Source organism: Furipterus horrens, unplaced genomic scaffold (genome assembly GCF_987537825.1).
Source record: "Furipterus horrens unplaced genomic scaffold, mFurHor1.1.pri manual_scaffold_7, whole genome shotgun sequence".
NCBI classification, from domain to species: domain Eukaryota; kingdom Metazoa; phylum Chordata; class Mammalia; order Chiroptera; family Furipteridae; genus Furipterus; species Furipterus horrens.
In genome coordinates this window covers 21,767,417-21,793,213 of record NW_028327177.1, presented here as the reverse complement: position 1 = coordinate 21,793,213, position 25,797 = coordinate 21,767,417, and the positions used below count along the sequence as shown (strand labels likewise).

General features: G+C 35.7%; 1 protein-coding gene across 3 annotated transcripts in view; it reads right to left on the bottom strand.

The window, feature by feature from the left end:
* The window catches only part of ANGPT1 (angiopoietin 1), a 267,144-nt gene that overhangs the window by 99,774 nt on the left and 141,573 nt on the right, over positions 1–25,797 (bottom strand). For 2 of the 3 annotated variants that reach the window (XM_090282765.1, XM_090282763.1), the window contains exons 2-4: positions 22,670–22,825; positions 15,093–15,214; positions 4,155–4,387 (exon numbers count right to left, since the gene is read on the bottom strand). In XM_090282765.1, coding sequence (XP_090138891.1) covers positions 4,155–4,387; positions 15,093–15,214; positions 22,670–22,825 — 511 coding nt within the window. The remainder of the gene's footprint in view (positions 1–4,154; positions 4,388–15,092; positions 15,215–22,669; positions 22,826–25,797) is intronic. The other variant, XM_090282764.1, reaches the window with a different exon arrangement.

The following is a 25,797-nucleotide window of genomic DNA, read 5'->3' as shown; positions in this document are numbered from 1 at the left end:
GTGCTTATTGATATGCTTGAAGGCCCTGGGGTTCTCACTGTGCCTGATCGGGAAGGTGTCAATTAGTAGCTTGCAGCGTTGCCCCTAAGCAAGGCTGTTAGCATAAAACCTGGAGCTGGGTTGCCCTCCTTATCAATGCAGGTCATTTTATATACCCGTTTTCAGTACAGGGAAGTTTCATCTATATGGAATAGCTGCTCTGGCAAGTAACTTTCCTCCACAGTCAGCTTACCTGGAGTTTCCAAACATTCTTCAGCTGCCTTCACATCAGCACTCACAGACTCACCACTTGCTTGCACATTACGTAATAAATAATGATTCTTGAGTTATTTAAACTACCCAGAGCTAGCAGTAAATTCAACATCACAGTCAGGCCCAACTTTTCTTTCAACAACCTTGTTGCTCTAGCTGTGGTCATCATGGCACATAAAGAGATATGCTTCTGGGTCTGGTCTTCAATCCAGGTCATTAGAAGTTTCTCCACATCTGATACAGGTCCTTCTTGAATTTTTGTTCATCTTATTGCATTCAATGAAGTAGGTCCTTTGATAGCTTCTGTCACTTTCCTCTTGTTCTTCAAGGTCATAGCTATAGTGGAACCGGACATGCCCGACTAGTAAGCAATGAGCACCACTGATGTTCCACTTTGGTGTTCCTTATTCACCATTAATTTCATTACTCTGTTAATCATTCAGTGTGGTCTCTTATGATTAGAGCTTATGGTTAAATCAAGCACAGAAGAAAATGATGCAATCAAGAGACTCCATAAACACGAGGTGTTATGAGGCTCCTGCTGGTGTAACTTGACATTGTTTTATAGCAAACCATTTTTTAATGAGTAGAGAGTACACTCTCAACTAATGATTAAAAGTATAGCACAGTACATACATAAACCAGTAGCATAGTCATTTATTATCATTATCAAATACTATGTAGTGTACATAATTGTATGTGGTATACTTTATATGACTGGTAGCACAGTAGGTTTCTTTACACCAGAATCACCACTAACATGAGTAATGTGCTGTGCTATGATTCTGAGTTGGCTACAACATCACTAGGCAATAGAAAAATTTTAGCTCCATTATAATCTTATATGCTACAGTCATATGTGGTCCATTGTTGACTGAAACATCATTATATAGCACATAACTATAGATAGGCACTATTTATGGATAGAAAGTATTTATACAAACCTATTTCAACTCTCACTACAAAATCATCAGTTATGTATTATGACCGCATTTTAGAGATAAGAAAACTGTGGCTAAAAGAAGGTGCTAAGACGACAACAGTTAGACATTCTAGAGCATTGTATTCAGACATTTTCCATGAAAAACATTTTACTTGTAGATGGCACTTAGTAAATTTGTGTTTAATTGACTCTTGTTACTTGAAGGGGAAGGAAGCACCTAAAGTCTCTTTGCTTTTATACGTAGTAACTAATTTAATTATTTCCCTATCACTGTGAAGTAGACCAATTTTCCTGACTTCATAAATGATGAAGCAGCTTTGTACAGGTTAAATTAGTTGCCAAGGACAGATAAATCTCAAAATAATCTTCTCTTGTCTTCTATTACATTCAGGCTGTTGCCATAAATAACCGAGTCAAGTCTGAACAAGAAGATGCATAGGGTCAATTAAAATTTTTGCTTTTTGGATTAAAACATAGTTTATAATGTTTTTGAAAAAACTTTCAGAAGACTACTCTTTGAACCATAGTTTGGAAAACTGATGCATTTATTGTGGTATACTTATATATACTGATATATGTAGGTATATTTAAATTTAAAAGTAGAATATTTACATATAATCTTTTGATAAATGAACTTTAGTCATAAAAATTTTACTTATGTGTTTTAGAATTAGAATAAAATAAGTTAATTTTAATAACTGATATTTAGCCAGTATTATTCTAGCAGTGATTTAAAATTTTAAGTTTACCATAACTAAAGACAATGGTGCCAGTTAAAATAAAGATATACAGAAGGTTAAAATCTTGGTGGAAAACTTAGTGAGAGGCACTTTCCATTTTTGTGTCTCTTTAGAATCCTTAAATGACCAAATATTTACTTAGAATACTTAAGTGTGGGATTAAAGAAAAAAAGATTAACAAGAAGCATATAAAATCTATTATTACGAGAGCACAGAATCCATTGGAAAACAGGGCAATACACTTACATTAGGACCACAAGTACTGTAGTTAAATCAGAATTTATTTTAGGATTGTATCATTAAAAAAAAAATAAATATTTAGAGCCTGAAGTATTAGACAATTTATGTCTCCATTATTATTACTTAGGTAGGTTATATCACAGAATTGACACAGTAGACACAGTTACTTTTATCATGCCCTGAATGGGTATTATGGGTAGCATCTAGCAGAAGTGCCATCAAACTGTTCAATAAACGTTTCTTTAATTGAACAGATGTTTGGGTGTTTGCTGTTGCATCCAAACTCCAAACCTAGCCAGCAATTTTGATTTTGAAGTTATCCCCCAGCTTCTAAAAGTTTAAAGACATATTTATTAGACAAATACTCAGAGAAGAAGTGAAATTATGATAAGTAGGCAGACATATGAGCTCTGTGAGAATCACCAGGGCTTGATATTTCTAACATCATGAAAAAAAACAGAACTACTTAACTCCGTGTGCTTTAAGTCTCAGGATGATAAGAAAAATATGTTTTCAATCTTTCCCCAAATGTATTCAGTTCAATATGAGAATAGATATGTCTCATATTAATACTTAATTTCTAAATACTCATGAGCTCTATTAAAATTCTCTGGCACAATGCTACCATGCTTTCCTTCCAGTGGACTCTAACTCAAGGTTTTGGCAGGCTCTGACTCATTAGCAGGTTTTTTCCTTCCCAGTCACATTTCTGAGCACACCCAAATGGATCTCTGGGAACTCACTGTTTAAAAAATATTCTTCACGGAGAATATTCAGGGCTTATTGAGACTATCTAAAGGCAGTATAACTCAAAGTAACAGAGTATATAAATATAAAATGTCTTTAAAACAAGATCCCTTAATGTGGAGTTACCCTCTGCCTTCATATCTATACATGAAAGCATGGGACTGAGCTCATTTTTCATACAGCCCAAGCCCCCTATTAAATTCAAGGAGCCTCCACTTTATGTTTAGTGCATATGCACACTGAACCATTACATGAATGGTCACATAAGCCACACTTAATGACAATCATAACTTTCAGATGTAAGTAAGTGGTGTTCTCTTTCACTCAACACCCTTTACCATTCCATCTTCACTCAGAGAAAGGCTGATTAGCAAGCAAAACTACACAAGATGACCTTAAGCTCTAAACTTTGAAGAGCTCTCCTGAGGCTCAGGAGAGGTTCTTCTTGAAGTGGGTAAGTACACACAGAGGCCCTGATTTGAAAATCATTACGTGGATGGATAAACGTATGGATGAATACTTTCTAAAGAGACGCAGGCCTGCAATATTTCCAGTGGTCAAACAGTTCCAGATATTCTAACGATATTAAAATTTTGTATTTCCACTATCATAGAGACCCCAGAAGAAATATGCTTATATGCCCTGGTAAGGTCTTTTCTACAGAGAACTAAGTATTAGTGATATGGACTTTACAAAGTCTTAATAGGTCTTAAATAAAGACATATAATAACAAAACTTTCCCTCTCATAATAGTTTTTGGGAACTGTTATATTTCCTTTTCATTGTAGGCAACTCTTCTCTACCATCCATGAAAGAAACAATTAATATTAGTTTTAAAATGGGAACCCTCCTGAAACTCTCCTTGTCATTCTGAACTAATCTTTAACACTGGCTCATTTCTGTCCTATATAATTATGTCTCTAACACCATAACACCAAATATTTGTCTGTGACATAAATTTTATCTGAGGCTAAAAAGACCAAGAAAGAAGGAAGGAACAAGAAGGTTCTTTCAGAAAGACATTGTGAATTCATGAATTCAAGCTTATGAAAACATGAAGTTAAAAATATGAGAAAATTGTCAGTGCAAACTTCATCAGATGCTTCTAAAAATAAAGTTGTTTTGCTTCTTTTACACAGCAATCAATGCAACATAGAAAGTTATGTTAAATATTTACTTGCTCCACATTAAATAAAATATTTACTATCCCAAAGCGAGAAAGAAATTCTTACCACCTTCTTTAGTGAAAAGGTTGACGAGGTTATGCACTGTGTCCGTCAGCTCCAGCTGCTGCTTCTGGAGGACGCTGTTGTTGGTGGTTGCTCTGTTCAGTTGCTTCCCTAGCTCCTGGATTATATAGGTTTGACGAGTAACCAAGCCTTGGAGAGTCTCTTTCTCTTCCTTTAAGGTGTCCAACTCTTCTTTGTGCTTTCCCTCCAATTCTAAGATTTTATGTTCTAATAAACTATAAGGAAATGAAGATAGGATTTAGTTTTTAAAATGACATACACAAAATTGTGATACAACTAGTTCCTGAGTTATTTAAAGTTAGAAAATTTAAGTAGATATTTCGCTGTAGAAATATTTTGTGAGAGACTCAGGATATACACACATAATTTAAATCCAGGTGGTGTATCTTATATCCAGGGTAGATGACTTGATCCCAAACAATTACAGTCTAGACAAGTAAGAACAAAATATAGAAACTATCTTATATTTACTTCGCTTCATTCATTTGGGATGCTTGAAGCATTAACCGTGATTAAATTTCACAGTAGTCCTGTGGCGTCAGGGAATAGCGTGTTGGCACAGAAACAACAACACCAGAGGGGGAACTATGTAAACATCACCATGAATTAGATTTCCTGGGGTTTTTGATACCTGCTCTGCTACCATAACCACTAGCTTACTTTATCTCTCAACCTCAGCTTCACAATGAGGCCTACAAGCTGCATGAATTCCCACATCACTGTATAAACGGCTCCAAAAAGAAAGACCACAGGCTGGTGGCGGGGTCTCACAGAAGGACTTGAGACGCTTTGCTCAGGGCGACGCAGCCTTCAACCAAGAACCTTCCTTCTCTCCGAGCTCTTCAGGGGACACTCCCCTTGCACATTAAAAGTGACAGTGAATGTAGAAGCACTCTTGGATCCTAGCAACTGACTGGAAATAAAAAGCATTTACATTTTATAGAGTGCATAATGTACTGGTATTCCTCAGGGGAAAGCGTTATTCCGTTTTCTCAGTTCTGTTTTCAGAAGGTTCAACCAGTTTTTAGTTTACAAGGTGCTATTCAAATGTAACATACCAGACTGGGCTCTTAATTTACCTTGGAGAAATATAGCACTGAATCATTTCTATAAGTTTTCATAAAAGCGACACTAGGGAGTGTTTTAAACTTAATGCTAAAATAATAAAATAGAGCACGTTTGAAGAGCCAAATTTTCCAACTCCATGCGCTGGGAGACGAGCTGGAATACCTGATTATCTTTTCTGTCACCGATTAAGTGTGAAGAGAACTGCTCGTGGGCATTCTAGATCCTTGCCAACAAATCTGTTCTCCAAGAGAATGTGGCCCACAATATGGCAGGAGAGTTGCCTGTTGAACCAAGCCTGAAAAGCACCTGGATGCATTTGAACATAAGACCCTGTTAATTTACGACACCTTTGGTACCATGCCCAGATTCGCATATGAGAATTTCACACCAAGACTTGGTAAGGGCAGCTCTGTGACTTCTGCAAGATAAGAAAGGCGAAGCCTCTATTTTGAGTTGCTTTCATTCTGCAGGACACCATCAGTGACAGGAGCTCTCCCCTGCCTGATCCTTAAGCAACGCAGTTTGCATAGATCTAGGATATAGCGATTTGGGGAAGATGGGATAATCATGAATATCTTTTAAAATGTTTTTTTTTGGAAATGAAAAATTTAGGCAAGGAAGTTAGAGTAAGATGAAAGACAGAGTCTCTAAGGAGTAGGTATGATTCAGAGTCCTTCAGCATTTTCTTCTGCGTCAGTAACTTGCAGCTGGAGAACTTGGTAGTTAAAAAACAAACAAAACAAAAAACCTTCTCTATTGGTTAAAAAGTTCATCTCATTCACTGGTTAAATGATTAGTGCATTTCTGTGGATGTCAGAAGAGGTTTTCTTTGTGCCTATTAATATATAGCCTTCAGATCTGAGAATTAACCATAACTGATGCCTTAATTCATTCTCAGATTACTTTTTAATTATTTCTGTTTCTCCTAGGATAATAAGATACAAGATGCTCCTAATATAGAGTCAGCTGACTTATAAAAAGTTGTCTTTTAAATTCAGAAGTTATAGCATACTACCAAGGAACCTCAGAATTAACTATTAAATTGACAACAGTGTGAAGATCAAAATTTGGACATATTACTAGTCATAATTACTAGAGAAAAATTCTGAATTACTGTTTAGTTCCTGAAATAAGATAAGCATTGGCCTTTCACTTTTCTTACTCAGTAGGCAACATTTTGGTTTGGAAAATAACATGCTATAGTTATAACTTTCTAAGTGCCAATAGTGTTGTCAGCACTATGCAAAATATAAAATAACACTATTATTCCTACTTTAAGAATTTATTTTTAGAGAGAAAACCTCAAATAAAATAACAGCAGCTATAAGAAACTTCTATTTCAGATATAAAACTTAAAAAAAATTTTTCACATCAATGCTTTTTCACTTTCTCCTTTTGATGCATCTCTTGTTCTAGAGGACGTATAAAGATGGCCACTATCTGAGATGTGAAATAGGAGTTTTGTCTGTTTTGCTTTGATTTTCAGGATATTCTGAAAAGAGTTATGATTAGAAAGTTCATTAAAGAAGCTCTGGTGTCAAAGAAAACAATTTTGGACATTGGTTTATGGAAGAAAAATGCTTGCATTTTCTAAGTAAAAGGAATATACACTTAGCGTGTTAGAAAGGACATTAATTTTCATAATTTACTAAACACCCTTTAATGTACCATGACTACCAGGTATCAAAATACATCAACATAGCTGTCATTTGAAAATAAATATTCATGTAAAGAAGAGGCAGCTCATGCAAGAAGCCTGTTCTGCATCACAGACATCTTACAGAATTCGGAATAAAATATATGCATAAAAAATAATATGTATGAAAACAACAAGCAAATTGGAAACCTGTCACAATGTTTCCTAAATGTCAGGCCTTACCAATTATATTTCTCACTTCTTATCGTTTTTGTCACCTCATTTCTTCACTTGGAATTACTTTATTAACTATTTTTAACTTTAGTAATTCTCTACTAACTTTATTTATAAGGTATATCCTTTATATTATTGATAACTTTTTAAACTTCTTCAGGCAAGACTGATCTCTTCTTGACCCTTCCATTTTCTTTGATACTATGCATCCCTCCTTCCCATCTTCCCTTCATATTTGGCTTCCAAAAAATGATTCTATTCTATTTTCTTTGATACTTCACATCCCTTAGTTATTATCTACTTGGGAAGTCAACCCTTTGTCCTCACTATTTCTAAATTGGTTTGAATCCAAAACTTTCTTGCCAGAAAAATGCATATGCTATCTCTACTTATTAATTACATTGTTGCAATATACCAAAATAGTTGTATAGCATTTTAAAACTCTTATGTCCTTTGATTCTTAAAGTAATACAGTGATATAGACTGAGTAGATATTATAAGCCCTAGTTTATAAGAATCTAAATATCTTGTCCAAAACTATGCATATATTGAGTTAGAACTAAAATAAAGAGCCATGTCTTCTAACTCGTCAAACTAGAAATCTTCCCACAACATCCCAGTGCTGTGAAAACTAGTGAAAACTAAATCAAATCTCTTTGATTTAGGATAATATGATCTCTACCTATTTCTACTCATTTATATTTAAGAATCAAGGCATCATCTTAACCTCATCACCTTAGTATTTGCTGCTTTCCACCTGGTTATTCTGGGGGTTTGTCTTGCACAATATCTCACCCTACTTTTACATTTATAAAAAACAAACACCTTAGCCAAGCCAGGTTTTCTTTGTAACCTCAATGATATTTTCTTAGCACCACTCTGCCTTAACAGCTCTGCCATTAAATTTAATTTTCTTACTCAATAGATCAATCATATCCCATTTTGTCCTGAAGCCTTTTATTTCTTCTCTTACTTTTTCCTTATTCTGGTCAGTTGGAAGAGGTCACCTCAGATAGGCACCAATACCCTCTATATGTAAAGGCTGATCCGAGGACATTACAGTTCCACTGTCCTAAAATTAGAGAAGCAAAGTAGGCATATTTCCCATGATGATGGCCTTTAGCAAAAAAGTTTAGTTTAGGTTTATATGCATAATCCAAAACCTAGATGTTGATTCCAAACTTCAGTGCCCAGTTTTCTAGACTGCGTTCAGTATTTTTATTAGTTAAGGTTTCCATTGTCAAGTTTTTGAGAAGCCTAAAGAAACAGTTTTTATTAAGATGCATCTTTTAGAATTAGTTTCTATGGGACAACAATTTAAGAAACTGTGCACTTACATCTTGATACACAAACTGAGCTAGAAATCCAAAGACAAGAATTTCTCACAGGATTCTCTGTACTTCCTGTTTCCCATCTTTCTGGAAACACTTTGAGAAGAGACATATATAGAATTTTGGCACTAAACTTCTAGTTTGAGGCAGAGGTGTACTTTAATGAAGAATAAAATAAACACAATAATATAGGTCTTGAACCTCAGCAAAAGGTTCCGAGTGTATACAAAGCCTTATTTAAAGTTTTTGGTTAAGTTTTTCCCCTCGTTTCCACATTCTGCCTCCTCCAACATATCTTATTGGAAATATTTCAAATTATTGAACACATCTTGAAGCTTTCACAGAAAAAGCTCTCCTTTTCAGATTGTTTCCCACAATAGAGTTCTTAACATAGCAGCCCATGAATTCACAGTGGTGACAGTTGCCTAAGCTCTATATGTGTAAATATAGCTCTTAAACAAGGAGAAAGATGTTAAAAGTATAGAAATCTCATTTTTATCTGTCTGAACCTACTTACAGATGTTTCAATTTTTTAATTTTATTTTTAGTATAAAAACTGTCAACGTGTGTTGCAAATATGATTTTAAAAAGTGATATTTCCTCACTCAAATAAGGGTATAGTAAGTTCAAGTTAAATTTATACTTCTAGTGTATATTTATACAGAGCAAATCTTCTCTCAAAATATGAAGTTAAATGTTTTTGTAATTCAATGAGGACAGAAGTATAGGCTACTACAAGTAAACATTGGCAAACAAATAGTTTAAGGTTTGAGGCAAATAAGAATAAGTTGAATATGTTGTAGAAGCCAGAAACAAAAAAGAAAAAGTAGATACAGCTCATGACATAAAATGTAATATTTCTTTAAATAATAGATTGGACAATAAATGATAGACTAGAGTAACTACTTGCAAGATATTATGAAAAGCTTTCAATATTCATTAAAGAGTTATATGAGTTAATAAAGCAAAGATAAGGCTAGTCACAGATAAAGAAATACAAATGGTCATAAATGTGAAAAGATGTACAAGCTAGCCCTGTCTGGTGTGGCTCAGTGGATTGAGTGCTGGCCTGTGAACCGAAAGTTGCCCATTTGATTCCCGGTCAGGGCAGATGCCTGGGTTACAGGCCAGGTTTCTGGTTGGTGGTGTATGAGAGGCAACTGATAGATGTTTCTCTTCCTCTCTTTTGCCCTCCCTTCCCAACTCAATAAAAATAAATAAATAAAATCTTAAAAATAAAGATTTACAAGCTAACTTCTCAGACAAGGGTAATAAAATGGCTAGCAAGGTTTAGGGAAATTAGCAAGTCTATGCACACTTGATGAAAATATAAAATTATAGTACATCTATAGCAATGAATGAGGTATATCTGTATATAGTTACATGTGTAGTATATCCATGATAAATTGTTATGAAGTAGAAATAGACTCGGCATTTAAAAAATAGTTATAATCTATACACATACATCATATAAATATGTACTTGTGCGTGTGTGCAATCGTATAGGGGTGTGTGTGAAAAGACACACGTAAGTATGCACATTCTCTACAAACATGTATATCTTAGTATTCATAGAAAAAATCTGCGAGAATAAGCACCAAACTATTAATCTTTGGGATTCTTTGCAGGGTGTGGTGGAGGATATGGAAACAGGGAGACTTTGACTTTCAGTCGTTACACTTCCATATAGTTTAGCATTTAGATCAAGTTTGTATTAATTTTTAAATTACAGAGATGTGGCAAGCAGTCATGAATCTAGAGTGTCTGGGAATATGCTCTCTAGAGATTTAAAAATTAGGCTGAATTAGTGAACCTCAGAATGTGGATTGATATTTTGGGGTGCCATGCAATGAGCTTTTGGGGATGCAGAATAGTAGTTAAATACCATCTCTGTTAATATATTTATGATATGTAATGCAAACTCTGTGATTTGTGTTTTTCACTGAAAATATTTTTCAACTGTGCACATGTATACAAAGAAAATACATTTCTTGGGATAGTTACTGGGACATTTATCAGTCCATCATTCATTCACCATTCAAAAAGCATTAAATACTAAATGTACTATGTGTAGAAAACTGTGCCTGAGAGCACAAAGACAAAGATAAATAAAATACAGTCTCTGTGTTCCAGAAGTTCACACCTAATAGTAGAGAGATAGATAAACACATACACACACATACACACACTCCAATGTGATGGGATAAATGAAATAATGGGGGGAAAACAAGGCACAGTGTTATCATATAAATTGTAATGAATGACTATTTGGTAGAGTGAGAGAAGGGTTCTTGAAGTGGGTAATGTCTGCAGAAATATCTGAGTTTTGAAGGGCAGGAAGAAATTTGTGAGTTGAATAAATAACTATAGGACATTTCAGATAAGTCAAACATCAAATATGTCTGAAATAACCTCAAACTTTCAGTGTGATACTAACAACTGGCATATTGAACACTTACGCTGTGGTCAGTCTTTGTTGTCAGTGCTTCATATTCGTTAACTCAATCTTTCATCAACTCCATCACTACTGTTTTTTAAAAATAACTTATTTATTTGTTTATTTATTTTAGTTTTAGAGAGAAGGGAAAGGAGAAAGAGAGGGAGAGAAACATCACTGTGCGGTTGCCTCTCACTCGCGCCCCCAACTGGGGACCTGACATGCAACTTAGTCATGTGGCCTGACTGGGAATCGAACCAGTGACACGTGGCTCGCAGGCCAACGCTCAATCCACTGAGCCACAGCAGCCAGGGTTTCCATCACTATTATTTTTATCACTCCTATGTTACAAGTTAAGAAACTAAAGCACAGAGAGTTAAGTAACTTGCTCAAAGTCACACAAATAATATGTGGCAGAGTTGGTTTTAATGTGATCAAGGAAAAGTGAAATTTGGGCAGTCTGGCCTCAGAGTTCATGCTTTTAGTTTTCAGACCAGACTTTGCCAGATTGCAGAAGGCTTGGGGAAGTAAGGCTGTGAAATTAGGATTATAATGATATGGACTATGTGTTATCCTAAAGAACTTATGCTTTCTTTGGGCACTACAGAGAATCATTTGGGGGGTTAGCAGATGCTGACTAGAGATTGAAAAGTTGGGCTGAATTCGTGTATGGGGCACCTAAATAGAAGGGGAAAGTAATCTGACTTGCACTTTAGAAAGAAGGCTGTGGCACTGCTCTGAGTGACAGGTTTGAGAGACAGTAAGTCTTAAGGCACAGAGGTCAGTGCAAAGGGTAAGACAAGGACTAATAGTTTCAGCTAAGATAGAGTACAAACAGAGAGAACAGGATAAATTGGGAGAAATATTTAGGAGATGAAATTGAGTGAGGAATCAGGGAAAGGAAAGAAGAATTAAGGTGGCCCTTGGATTTCCAGTTCGATTCAGAATTGTTTCACTGTCAGATCCTAAGGTTAACAAAGTTTAAATGAAAAAAAAAATTATATAAGTAAATTCATTTTTAGAAAAACTAGAGGAGAAAAAAGTGTTCTATTCAGTCAGTGCCTGTAGGTGTTCCATTTACAATGTACAGAATAGAGTAGTCTAAATTCAAATACTTTTCCTTGATCCTTTCTATATATAACTAACACAATTCAACCTAATTTAATGCTAGAAGTTAGAAAGATTTTACTTCAGTATTTTGTAAAGAACTTATCAAATGGAAGACAGCTTTACTTAATAAGACTGTGATTTAGCTTTCCATTTCTTTGGTCAGATTAAGTACTAAAAATATCAATATTTTATTATGCCATTACACTACGCTGTTCATAAGGTATAATTTAGTATTTTGAAATCACACACACTTCAATAAGTTAAAATTAATTAACATAGTAACTTCCCATAAACTCCAGCTAGAAGATAGATGAGACCTGTCAAAAAAGTTCAGTGAATTCCTAAGGTAAAATAAATAGTTTATATTTCCTACTCCAGTATTAGGAGGAATAAATAATGATCTATGCAGGAATATGCCAAAAATAACTAGCCTATTCCTCTCCTCAAATTTATATTTGTTTGTGTTAAGAGGATGACTTGACAACCACATCAATTAATCTTGAAGCTGTATCATGTTGAAAAAATATTTTTATAATAATTAAGACAGAGAATCATCATGTACTTGAACCCTAACATTGCCATACACTAGCTGTTTGGTCATAGGCAAGTTACTTGACCTCTGTGAACTTCAGTTTCTTTATATGTAAAATGGAAATAATTACAAAGGCTTTGAAGGATTAGTTGAAGGACTAATGCAGCATAAAGCAGACACTATGTTAATATACCCGGCCCAGGGGGCCACCTGATATTAGGTATCCAGGAAGCATATAGCTTTGCTAAAACTATGTTGGGATGACCACCACATGTGCACTTCACTCTGGATGGTCTTATTAAAGATTTCCTTAATCTTCACTCTGTATATTCAACACAAGTAGCAAGTGCTCCATCTTTGTATACATGAAATGTTCATTTCACTTCCTGTAAATCCTAGTGAGGCAGACATTCTTTTGGAATATTTTTTCACCTGGTTATGCTCCCACAGTGGAAAAAGTTGAGGTTAAGTTAGAGATGGGCAGGTGCCTTGCAATCTGGTCAGCTGACCAGATATTTAGATCAAAAGATCTATTTACATATTTGGTTCAGCTGAAGCAATTTGCATTATACATCTTTCCCTGTTCACTTCTGTTCTACTGTTTTGAGCAGAAGTGGCAAGAAACATACTGAGGGAATCCAACAGAAGTTGACAATGATATGTCACACTTTGTGGTCATACCAACCCCCTATGTGCAAGGTAAATATTAATGCTTCCCATTTCTTGTGTTCTTGGTTGTATAATTTTAATTATATGGGCCAGTTACTGATCTCTTACTTCCAAGTACTATTTCCTTGAGGTAAGAAAGAAAACCAAGTTTTGAGATTAAGGATAGCATCCAACAAAATAAAAAATATCTTAAAGAAAACAAATTGGAAGCTTCTTGGCCTCTCCCACACCAGATTGTTAGGAAAACAGATAGAGCAAATGTTAATTGTATTCCTGCTTTTTGCCTTGTGCCATTAAGGAGATAAAGGAGTGAATCTAATGAGGCCCAAAATCCATTGTCAACCATACAAGTGATGCATTTAATTTGTCAGAATGTAAATCAGCAGGACCTCTCAGCATGATTGTGTAGTATAATCCTATTCATAAAATATTCCTCCTTGTTCTGCCAGAGAAATGGTGGACCTTCCTAAAGGCCAGCTCACCCAGTTGGCAGCTGAGGCCCCATCATACTCAAACCAGTAAGTCACACACCCAGACACGCCACTGACATTCCTTGGGGGGAAGCAAAGCTTAATTTAGATAATCCCCTTTGCAAAGTGTACTAGGTGATCTAAACCAGACCTGGCTGTCTAAAGGCATATTGTTTCTACATTTCAGAGATGCCTCAATGTAGAAATAGATTCTTTTCCATTTGGGCAATTAAGATTCATTTATCGAATAGGTAGGGATGATCAATGAGCTATTTTAAAATATATGAAACAGCTTCATGTTTGACTTTGAACTTCTATCCACTTTCATGGGTTGAGGTCCCACATTTCTTTCTCTAGAAAGTGCTTGGCTGAGTTCCTCTAATTCTTTTTCACATATGAAAATAAACAGTAACAATAAACAGAATAGGGAAGTTATGCTGTGTATCACAAGTCGGTACTTTTGGTTTCTATAAAAAAAAAATTTTAAAAACGGTTCATGGAAGAATATGCCTGGTTTAAAACTAGATGTCCCACCAACACTCCCTTTCACACACTAAATTTTTCAACAGGAAGACGCAGATAACTACAGAAATACGGCAATGCCAAGAGATACAGCACACTGATGCAGAAATACTCCCTGGAACCACATGTGAGGTAATGTCATAACTGAAGGTCAAAAAAGAAAGGGGTGCAGAGTAGGAGTAAAACATGTATATTTTTTTCAGTATGAGCACATAGATAAATTTCAAATTAAAACAATTCCTTAATTTATTGTGAAATATCTCTGTTGCTGGAAAATGGAATGGTTATAGTCTTGGACAAATATTATTAGCAATAAATGGTATGATTTATATATGTAAGAAAACCTGAATTTTCCTTAGAAATTATAATTCAATGTGGGAAAATTCATCAGCAGCAGACATGTGTGTGCTTGGGATCGGGAGTCAGATTCCCCCGAGAGGCTGTGGCGCACAGAGAAGCCTCTTCTGCCTGAGCCACAGTGGAGTTCAAACCTTGGCTTAGCTTTACTGATGGAGCAAAAAGAACAACTTTTGACCAGTTTCCTTTAAAAAAATAATATTCTATGTTGAAAATTCCACGGTAGGAAATATATCAGGTGTCATATCAAGAATTGTGATGGAAAGAAGAAAAGTTTACAATGATATAGAATTAGGGTAGAAGAAGTGTATTTTTTAAAAAGAAAAACAAAGTATGAATATGAGCAGGAGAGAGGAAAAAGAGAGAGAGACAGCTCTACTTTATTTTTATATTCAAAATTAATTTGGCTTTCTTCCTTTCCTTCCTTCCTTCTCTCCTCCCTTCCTGCCCGCCTTCCTTCCCTTCCTTTACGAATCACTTCAATTTTTTAAGAGCAAAGAGTTGGAAGATATCAATGTCATGTTTAAATATTTTTGGAATACAACAATCCTCACCTGTTTTTCTCATGAATCTTTAGGATTTCATTTGTCTGTTGAAGAAGTTGCTTCTCTAGCTTGTATGTTGATAATGAATTCTCCAGCAGTTGTATTTCAAGTCGAGATGTTTGATTTAGCATCTGAAGTTTAAGATAAAAACATTTCAAACTTCCATCACAAAGAGTAAAAACAATTATTCTGTTTTTTTTTTAATTTAGTTGTGTTTTCTTTTAAATTAATATTTCCTCTGGAGTATTTAATTAAATGTCTGCATTGTACAAATTAATGCTTTACATGTCTCTTAAACATTACAGTCATTTGAGATTGAAGTTGCAGTGGAATGAGAAGATTGAGTTGTTAAATCCATTTTCATTAAATTTTTGTGTCCTGAACTCCTAGAACATTTCACTGTGCTAGTTGCTTTATGTATATTACCACCAGTATTTACAAGTTAAAAACAAAGAATATTAGTATAAGGTCTTAAGATATTGTGTATACTTAAGAATAATTAATAGGCATGTAAACTATGCCTGCCTGGATCCATCACTTTAGATACACCGGTTAGATATGTGTAAACAGTTTTTGACATAGTTTAGCTAGATTCCTGATCACACTTTTATTGAACACCTATGTTAGGTCAGTCAGCCCTTCCAGATATACCATTTCACACATATGGGCACCTTTTGAAGGAGGAATTATCATCATTATTTTACAAATGAGGAGGTTCAGCAAGAGACAAATTCACACAAGAACTCATGGAAGAACTGGTTTTCAAACCCAGATACTGTGAGTAATCTAATGCTCTATACAGAAAACCAAGGAGAGTCAGACTACTCTATTCTGGGTATTAGCCTGAAGAGATGAAGTAACCAGGTACCTAGATCACAGTAAGAGAGATTGTGGTTCTCCTTTCAGATCACTACACTGGATCCTCTAGAAATTACAAATATTTGACTCATCTGGAATCATAAAGACTCACATCGCTAGTTAAACTTTAACATAGCATAGAGTGTGATCTGTGAACCTGAACACAGACATCCTCTGAGCAAACATCACATACTCCAGTCCTAGAAATTGTTTTCAAACTGTGCCAATGTTCTTGTCCCTCCCTAGCTCTGTCGTGCCCCCACCCTTCTTCTTTAACAGAGGTAAGAAGAGCAAAGAAGAGGTATAATTTGGTTTTTAAAGTTCCCCATGTCACTTGAAAAATTTTTAGAACTATCACATCTTTGCTACAACTGCTTATTAAAAGGGATCTGGGAAGTCTTCTAGAGGGTCAATATGAATGCAAAGTGTCTTTGTCTAACAATGTCGCCATTAGCGCTTTCCTCCTTTTCTGTAGCAGACCTAAACATATATCAGATGCACAGAGAAACCTTTTAAAACTAGACCAACCGACATGATGAGGTCTGGCCTTGGGCGACAGGAAGTTGTGGGGGAAGGAGACATTTTCAGGGGAGCAGGACAGGGACTAGGGGGATGAGAGAGGCAATTATTTCAGTTGCTAAATTTAAGGAGGTGCCAAAAGCCTCAGTAATCAAGATAACTAATATTTTAATACAACACTTTGAAAGGTAAAAATTAAAGGAAAAATCCATGTTGAACATAACACCTTCAGAAGGATCTGCGTCTGAATATGTACACATAACTCAGTTTTGCGTTGCTTGTTCTCATTCCCCTCCCCCCAGTCCCAGTCCCTGGAGAAGCGAACAGTGACACGGAGCATTTGTGCTTTAAAAAATGCAAGGGCTGTGACTCCTTTGTACGATTGTCATAAATGTGGATCTGAAAGCCAGTCTAAAAGTTACTACAACCTATCAAAACTCCTATTTGTGGAATGTTTTGAGTTTTAAAAAATATTTTACTATTCTGAGTCATTTTGTTTGAGGGAAAACATGAGCAGGAGAACCTCGGATTTGAAGATACAGTTAGGAGCATTCCAGAGGAAGAACTGGAAGAGAATATAAAGACTGTGAATACACAAAACACAACTCTCAACTATTAAACATATTTTTGTACAGACAAGTTATTTGTGTATTAACTAGCATGACAATTTATCAAATAATTAAATAGGGGATGAGACAGTTGCATTTTTTCGTGACAGCGCTTGGCGCAGAGAAGACAGCACTTGTTGAATAGACAAAAAGGTACATTGTCTCACTGAATTAAGCATATCATATGCCATTAAATAAAATATTTTCTCTCTTAGTCATCATACTCTGATCACACTTCCTAATATTCTCAAATATCAAAATTTTTATTTTACGAAGGACAGAAATTGTTCTTCTCCATGTCTGAGAAGAGCATGTGAGAAAACTGAGAAAAGAATGAAACCATCTAAAATTAAAAATGAAGCTGTCTATATCTAAGTCTGGACACTACTACAGCTCTTAATGTTCTTCTACTTTGTCGTAACTTTAATCCACTTGTTACACAGCAACCAGAGTGATCTTTGTAAAAACATAAATCAGATCATGCTATCTCCTACGTTAAATCTGCTAATGGCTTCCCTTTGCAATTAGGATAAATTCTGAAGTTCTTAGCCTGGCCTACAAGGTCCTATATGATCTGGACCTAGGTTACTTCTCAGATTACTACCCTTCCTGTTTATTATGCTTTAGTCATATTGGCCTGCTTTCTGCCACCACAACTTGCTGAATGAATTTCCACCTCAGGGCCTTTGCATTTGGAGTTTCCCCAGCCTGGAATGCCCACCCCTTCCTGGAAGCACCTCTAATTTCTTCTCATCATTCAGGTCTTTCTCAGGGAGGGCCTTCTCAGCCAATCTCTGTAAAGTAGCTCCCCCATCATCCTCCATCAGGTCCCCATTTTTTAAATGGAATCATCACTATTTGAAATCAATCTGTCTGTTCACTCATTTGCTTTGTTTCCCATGAGGCTGTCACCTGAACAAAGGCAGGACTAGTCCACCTGGAACCCTCCAAACCTCCAGAGCCAGGTACGGGGTCAGAGCTCTTAGTAGAATGACATGCTGGACGAAAGACAGTGAGTTGTTCAAGTTGGATAATGGTCAGAGAGAGAGTAAGAGGCCACGTGAACATCAAACTAGACTGCAATAATAGCCCAAATCTAAAGCAGCATCTGAATGTGGAAGGAGGGGGGGTCAATCTCAGAAGTCTAGGCGAAGGGTCAGGACATCTTAAGCTAGTTTTGACTGCAGATGCTAATCCCTTATTTTCTTTTCCACATCACCTTGACCCAATAGCTGCTTTATTTCAGCTCTCTCCAGTGATGTATTAAAATAGGCCTTAAGTTCAAAAGCGAGCAACTGAGAGAACTATATAGGAAACTATGATAAATTGACCACTTTCTTGCCATGTGTCTATGGAACTTGCTGCTTAGCAATAATCTAAGCGTTCCATTAAAATGACAAAAGGCATTTCCTTCTTTAGCTTGAACACATTCCAAAAGCACATCTCTGCAAAATTGAAAGAAAGAAAGAAGAAAAAAAAGAACGAAAGAAAGAAAGATGAAGAGTATATGAAACAAGACCTTACTAAAAAATTTCAAAGCTTACATATTCCAGAATATACCAGATAATAAGGAGGACTTAATATTTTAAACTGAGGATTTATGGACTACAAAATTTTAGTTCTTTCTTTTAAAAATAAACAGAAATTTAAAATAAAAATTTCTAGTTTCTTGATGAATGTGAGCTAGAGAATTTCAGCCACCTTCCCTTTAATCCATTTAAAAGTGACTCTCATCTTCCTTAAAAGGAACATCTCCCACACACACAAAAAATTAATTCACCAGCATATCAACTTTGAAATCAGCCTTGGTTGTAGGCTTGTGTTTCCTTTTACTTTAATCATGTTTTTTAAATAAAAAACAGTACACAAATTATGATACCTTGGCAATTAGATTTTTACAGAAAAATAAAGGCTGATACATGTACAAGGAATGAGAGTTAGGAGATCACCATTTTACAAAATCAATGAAATAATTTATTTGATCAATGATGGGCAATGTAACACAGTAACAGTCTGAAGATTATTTGTTAATTCTCAAGGGGAGAGTGGATGATTGGGATGAAGAGCTTGGGAGGCTTCTAACTAACCTTAAATTAGTTTGCAGCCCAGCACTTGATCCACTGAGCCACATCAGCCAGGGCCTAACCTTAAGTTAGAAGAGCATCACTGAGAGTGTGGCAAGCTAGCATTTGTGCCTGCTGATGAGATGTAATAGGAAGTATCCAGCAATTCTACAGTACTCCCACCACCATAATGTTCAACTCAATCTAATTGGGCCTACAGGCTTAATTTCCAGCTTAAATAGACCATGAGAAATGGAAGAGTTCATTTAAAAGCATTTTTATAAAATATTCAGACAAATTAAGAATATGGGACAGCTTAAAAAACAAAATTTCCTAGAACATAGCTGAGTACAAATTATATTTTTAGAGGTGAATTGTAATATAGTTTGTCTATTATTGTGCCTCTAATCAAACTTGGCCTGAAGAAGAAGTCAGAAATAGACTCTCACTACAGAAAGGGACATGAGTAATGAATAATGTTGGAAACTAACCCCTTCATATTGTGCACTTGGAAAGAGGAACCAGAAGGAGAGGAGATATTGGTACAAACTGGTAACAGAGTGAGAAAAACATTGCAAGCTAGAATGGAGAGGAAGATAGAAGCATGGGGTGGGTTCTGATTCTTACCACCATGGCCAGCAGGGTTACTTAAATGTGCTCATTATCTGTCTCCTTTCTGATCATGATGCTTACTGAGCACAAGAGTATTTATAAAAGCCATTGCAAAAAACCATGGCTCTAACACCCTTTGCTAAGTTTAAGCATAGAAGGTAAGCAGAGGACTGGAAAGCAGTGTTACTTTTCTTTATAATGTCATCACGTAAAAGTGAGGGCATTAAATGTATTTCAAAACCATTGGCATGAGCTCCTAAAATAACTGAGGACCTGAAGTCAGTTTCAGAAAAGCAGCTTTTAGCAACCAAGTGCTAAGTAGAAGGAATATTGGTTTATAAATGCTTATTATACTGAGATTAAGAAAAAATTCAAGATTCATCTTGTAACCTTGGTCATGCATCAGGACTTGAGTGCATTTTAAGGGTTATGCCTAAGTCAAATATGTCCCGCTGCAAATGTTCAAATGAGCGTGATATAGGTATACAGTCACAGGGAAAGGATTTGGAGCCTTCCTCTCATTGTGAGTTGTAATGGATTTTTATTTTATTTTTATCATGTTTTCAAGGTTTTAGCTATCTTTAAATTCTTGGCATCTTTAAAACTTTCAGTGGCCTTAAATGACTACTTAATTTTAGTTGCTCAACATAGGGAGTAGGTTTTGTCCCTATGAATTTTCTGTACTACTTTTCATAAAGTACATATCCCTTAGCCTTAAGGATGCAGAACAAGTTGTTTTCTCTTAAAATCTTACATAGCATGTATCTTAACAGTGATTAGTATGCTAACAAAGGGATTTTTCCCCCCACAACTTTAATTCCTAGGTAGAAAGACAACAAAAACAACTCAAGGTTTTCTGGGATGAAAAACATAAAAACAAAATCCTGTCATGTTTGTCATAAAACTTGTTATAATATTACAACAGAAATGGATATAAATTTCAAAGTTTAATCAAGTATGTTAATATTAATTCTGTGTTTCAGTTTTTGAATATATATAATGTTTTGTAGGAGATGGCAAGCATTCTGTTCTAATGAAAATAGAGAAAATACACTCACGTTATTTATACCACAAGAAGCCAATGTTCATAGATCACCCAACTTACTATGATGATAAACGAGTACATAAAGTCTCATAAGTTTTGGTTATAATACATAGTTTTCCCTTCCCCATCCCCCATGGTTATCTGATGATAGTGTGCTACCATCAAAAAATATTTTCCAAAGCCTATGTGATTTATCACTCCGATGTAATCCATATTTAAGTTCTCTTTCAATTACTTAATTAATCAAGTGGGACAAACAAGGAAATAAATAGGCATGCTTCAGTTAGAGTCCCAGATTTGATTTACTATATAAATGTGAGAAAATCGCTCGAACTCTCTGACCTCCTCTCTGCTCTAAATGGTATTCATAAAAAGCAGTTCTACATGGGAAAGTGGTTTGTGTAACATAAACTGCTCTATACATATAAATTATTATTGCTCTTCAAATAGCAACAATGTAGTGCTATTAAAACAAATGAAACAAAACAGAAATAAGGTTGCATCTTACTTTTAAATTTATATTGCTTAAATAATTAAACAAGGAGGACATCAGACTGAGGTGGCTCTAATGCTTTGAATCCAGGTAAGCAAACCAAAACCTAAGCCAGAATCAATGCACTTGAATCCAAGAAAATGAAAGTTAAGAACAAAAAAATCACCAACAGCTAACAGGGCTTTCCCAAATAAGGCAACTACTTAATTTCTTGGCTTTGCTTCCGCATTTTCTCTGTTAAAACCCTTCCCGTAGCTCCCGTGACAGAGCACTCCTAAACACTTTTGGTTAGGCATCGCCCATTTCGAACCAATGTTTGCTCAAATAAACTCTTAAAAATGTTAATGTGCCTCAGTTTATCTTTTAACAGTATTATCTCAGCTTTGTTTCCAGAAATCAACTATACTGGGTTTCAGAATGGTAACTGAAATTACTATTTTCTTTTATTTTTAAGTATATTTTACTGGTCATGTTATTACAGCTGTCTCAGTTTTTCCCCCTTTGCTCCCCTTCGCACAGTACCCCCTTCCCTCCACTTATTCCCCTTAGTACATGTCCATGGGTCATGTATACAAGTTCTTTGGCTTCTCCATTTCTTATACTATTCCTCATATACCCCCTGCTTATTTTATACGTACCAATTATGCTTTTTAATCCCTGAAATAACTGTTTTCATGGTTTAAAGCAGACCAAAAGATCAACTTCTAGTTATAAAAAATGATATTTTCACTAAACTGTAATAATAGGTTTCTGACAGCAATGATTAAAGGGCATTTTACTGATTTGTACACAGATAAGTATGATTGTACATAAATAAGATTTCTTTTCCCATAATAGGGTAATATATATAATACATATATATGTCCATGCACGTATATGTATTATGCATATAAATGAAAAAAGAGTTTTCATTGACTCGTTACAAAGCCATGCTGAATAAACAAACAAACACAGAAACAGACAAACGCCACATTTCTGATTCATTCATTTGGGGCTTTCATTCCTATTCCCTGAAAGCACAAAACCTCTGCAGGTACCATTATGGCTAGAATACTACCAGAGACAAAATGGAACACATCAAAAATTTACATAAAAGGTACCAATTTGACTCAGATTGTAGCTGCAGTGTTTATTTGAATTTAAACACCGATTAAGTCCTTTGCCTGCCCTGTTACTATAAACACATACAAAGCTAAATATACCAAACTTTATTTAATCCAAAGAAACATGCATAGCGCATCAGGCAGTCATTGTTGTTATTACTAATAAACAAAAATGTATATGTTTCCTCAGTCCCAGTGCTGAAATGTGCTCTGTGTTTATGGAGTTAGCTGAAGAAAAAGAAATCTTTCCCGGCGAAGAGTTTGTCGACTGGCCTAGGGGTGTACCTGGGTCTCCACATCTGTCAGCTTTCTGGTTTGCTCTGCGCTCTGAGAAAGGAGGCTGGTTCCTATCTCGAGCATGGTGGCCGTGTGATTCTGAACTGCATTCTGCTGTATCTGGGCCATTTCCGACTTCATATTTTCCACAACGTAATTCTCAATCTGCAAGAGATGAAGGACAAAATATACTACATTATAAGCAAAGCCTCTCGGTTGGAGCATGTAATATTTACAATGACAAAACGAGACACAGCTGGCAAATCAGCCATCTGGCAGGGATCCTCTGCAACTCTGGGAGTCAGGGAAATTGGAGCAGAGAACACAGAAATCCAGTTGTTAACAAACTGCTAATATACTGATACATATATGTAATCATCACAATCATAATAAAAATTTGCACTTCGATAGTGCTTTCTTGTTTTTGACATCATCTCTTTTAACTCTCAGAGCAAAGATGTGAGAGTTAGGCACAGATGGTCTCATTGTTCTTTTCATTTTATAGCTGAGGAAATAATAAGAGGTCAACAGTGAAACCAAGATCACCCAAAAAGAATGCAGCAGAGTTAGCATTAGATAATATGAATCTAAATCTTGCTTCTCTGGTCTTTCCATTACACCATATTGACCACTCATCTCGGAAAATATTCAGCCTTCTTCTTCCATTTCTATAATGAAAAATAAAGAGCATGCTGTTAGGGGAATGGAACGAGGGATGGGAAGAGGGCAGATGCTCAAAACACAAGCCTTTAAGGGAATATTAAAATATAGGCAATGGTATATGAATGAGCTGCAGAGTTGTGGAGGTAGCTAAAACCATTCTCATTGCTCCTTTGCAAGCTCAGAAAGAAGGCACCAAAAGTAGCCAATAAAGCTGCATTTGCCCTTCTTACCTTGGGTAATATTTAGTTTTATTATGGTGCCATTTTAGAGAATACTATGGTTATAAACTAAATGGTATACCATAGGAGCCAAGAATTACTAAGTGACCTACTATGAGGGAGTCTGGTAGGCATCTGGGAGAATACAGCTAAGCGTACGCACTGCTTGAAAAATACAGAAGAAGCCTGCACCTCCCTGTCAGTGCACTTAACTCTCCCCCACCACTGCGTGGTGACTACATTTTATTACCCAATTACTCATATGGGGAAATTGCATCCCAGGGAAGTCAGGTCCAAGGCCACACACCACAAAAACAGCCAGACTTAGATTTGAGTGCTGAAGTCCTTAATTTTCATACCAACACTTTTAACCACTTGATAGCTCTGCCAAGTTGTGCTTCACAGGCTGAGTTCCAAATCATTAACAGCTACGTGATTTTTACTGATTTAGTGATCCATAATACATACATTATTTTATAATCCATAGTAACGTTATTGTCATGTAACAAATATAGTCTAAAACTAAATTCCCCTTTGTGAACTTTTGGCAGCGTACTTTCTAACACCATCTCTTGGTTATTTCTATTCACCAAATACAAGCAAATCTGCCTCAAGCTAAAGAAGACGAAAGGTTAGAACCAAACTCATATTGTTAATCAGAAATTCTTTTGTTTAAGGTCAATATAAAGTAACTTCCCTTCATCTTTATTACTAGATTAGAAGTAGGGGGAAAAAAATTCAACCTCCAAAATTTATTCTAAAATAAATACAAAGTAGGTTAAAATAAATATCTGGAAATTATCCATACAGAATGTAACATCTCTAAGCCAAATCTTGGCTCTATTTTAATTGAACTAATACATTTAAGCAACAATGGAATGGTGGAGTAAAGAAAGGTCGGCCATAGTATTCAACATCTGTTGTTTTGGATTCTGCATTATATGTTCCCCCTTTTTCTACTAACAACGCTCCTTAAATTTCTTTTGGGAAATTATCTATCCACCTTCAAAATAAATGCTTCAGGTAGAGTTGTCCCACCCTAGGTTCAGAAGTGGGTAAATGTTTGAGCCTGAAAACCAGTTTCTGCTCTTACTTCAGGTGAACAGTTCACAAATAGGAGAAGATTGTAAGTCTCAGTTCTGGAATTTGGTCCAACTATTTCACAAAAGAATTTCCTTTACCTCTGTGTTTAGTTAGGCTGGTACCTGTATGCCTGATTGATACTTCATCAGAAAACCATAGCTAGCCTAAGAATGAGGCCACTCAGAAAGACAGACAGACAGATACACACACACAGGTGATACAGATAGGGTATCTTTAGAGCACCTTGATCTAGTCATGTTTTTAGCCAGATCTACCCTTGAACATTCAACTACAAAGTGTGTGATCTAAGAATCTCCCCTTGAGCAGCCCATTTTTTTCCCCTTTTAATTACACTGATTTAGATTTCTGACACAGGCAAAAGGGTCTACACTACTTTTGATAGATGTTTAACAAAGGAAGCCTCAGATAGACAAACATTAGCAGTATGTTCTTTGCTTCTCCAGGAAATTTGAAGCCATACATGAACATGCATGTTCTAAAATATGGAAGGTAAATCTACATGATGGAGATGATAACTATCATATATAACTGATATTTATCAATTGTTTACTCTGTGTCACTCAGGTAAGTGGGATATATATATACAGTATTCCTTTACTTATCGAGGGCATTATGTTCCAGAACCCCCATGAAGTAGGAACCTTACATTTATTCTACACCCTTAAACCTACGTAACTTTAACAACATACGTATATAGTACTGCAAAATCCTGCAATATAGCAAAAAACCCACGATAAATAATTAAATATAATATTTTTAAAAATCCCGCTATACAGTGAGGCTGTGATAAGTGAGTATAGTCTGTCCAGAAAGTACTAAACATGTAATATGAAAAATAGAGACATTTATTGAAGAACACACAAGATACAAGAAATGTTGTACATAGGATGATGATGCCTCAGTCCCCTTCAAAGTAGGCACCTTGGGACCTCACACAGTTCTCCAAGCTTCTCTTTCACTGTTCAAAACATTCTGCAAAATCCTTTGTTGGAATAGCCATTAGCTGCCCCATTGTATTTTCCTGAATCTCATCAATAGTCTGAAATCTCTTCCTTTTCAAAGGCAATTTTAGTTTTGGGAAAAGCCAGAAGTCACAGGGCACCAAATTTGGGCTGTAGAGGGGTTGAGTCACCTGGGTGATTTGATGTTTTG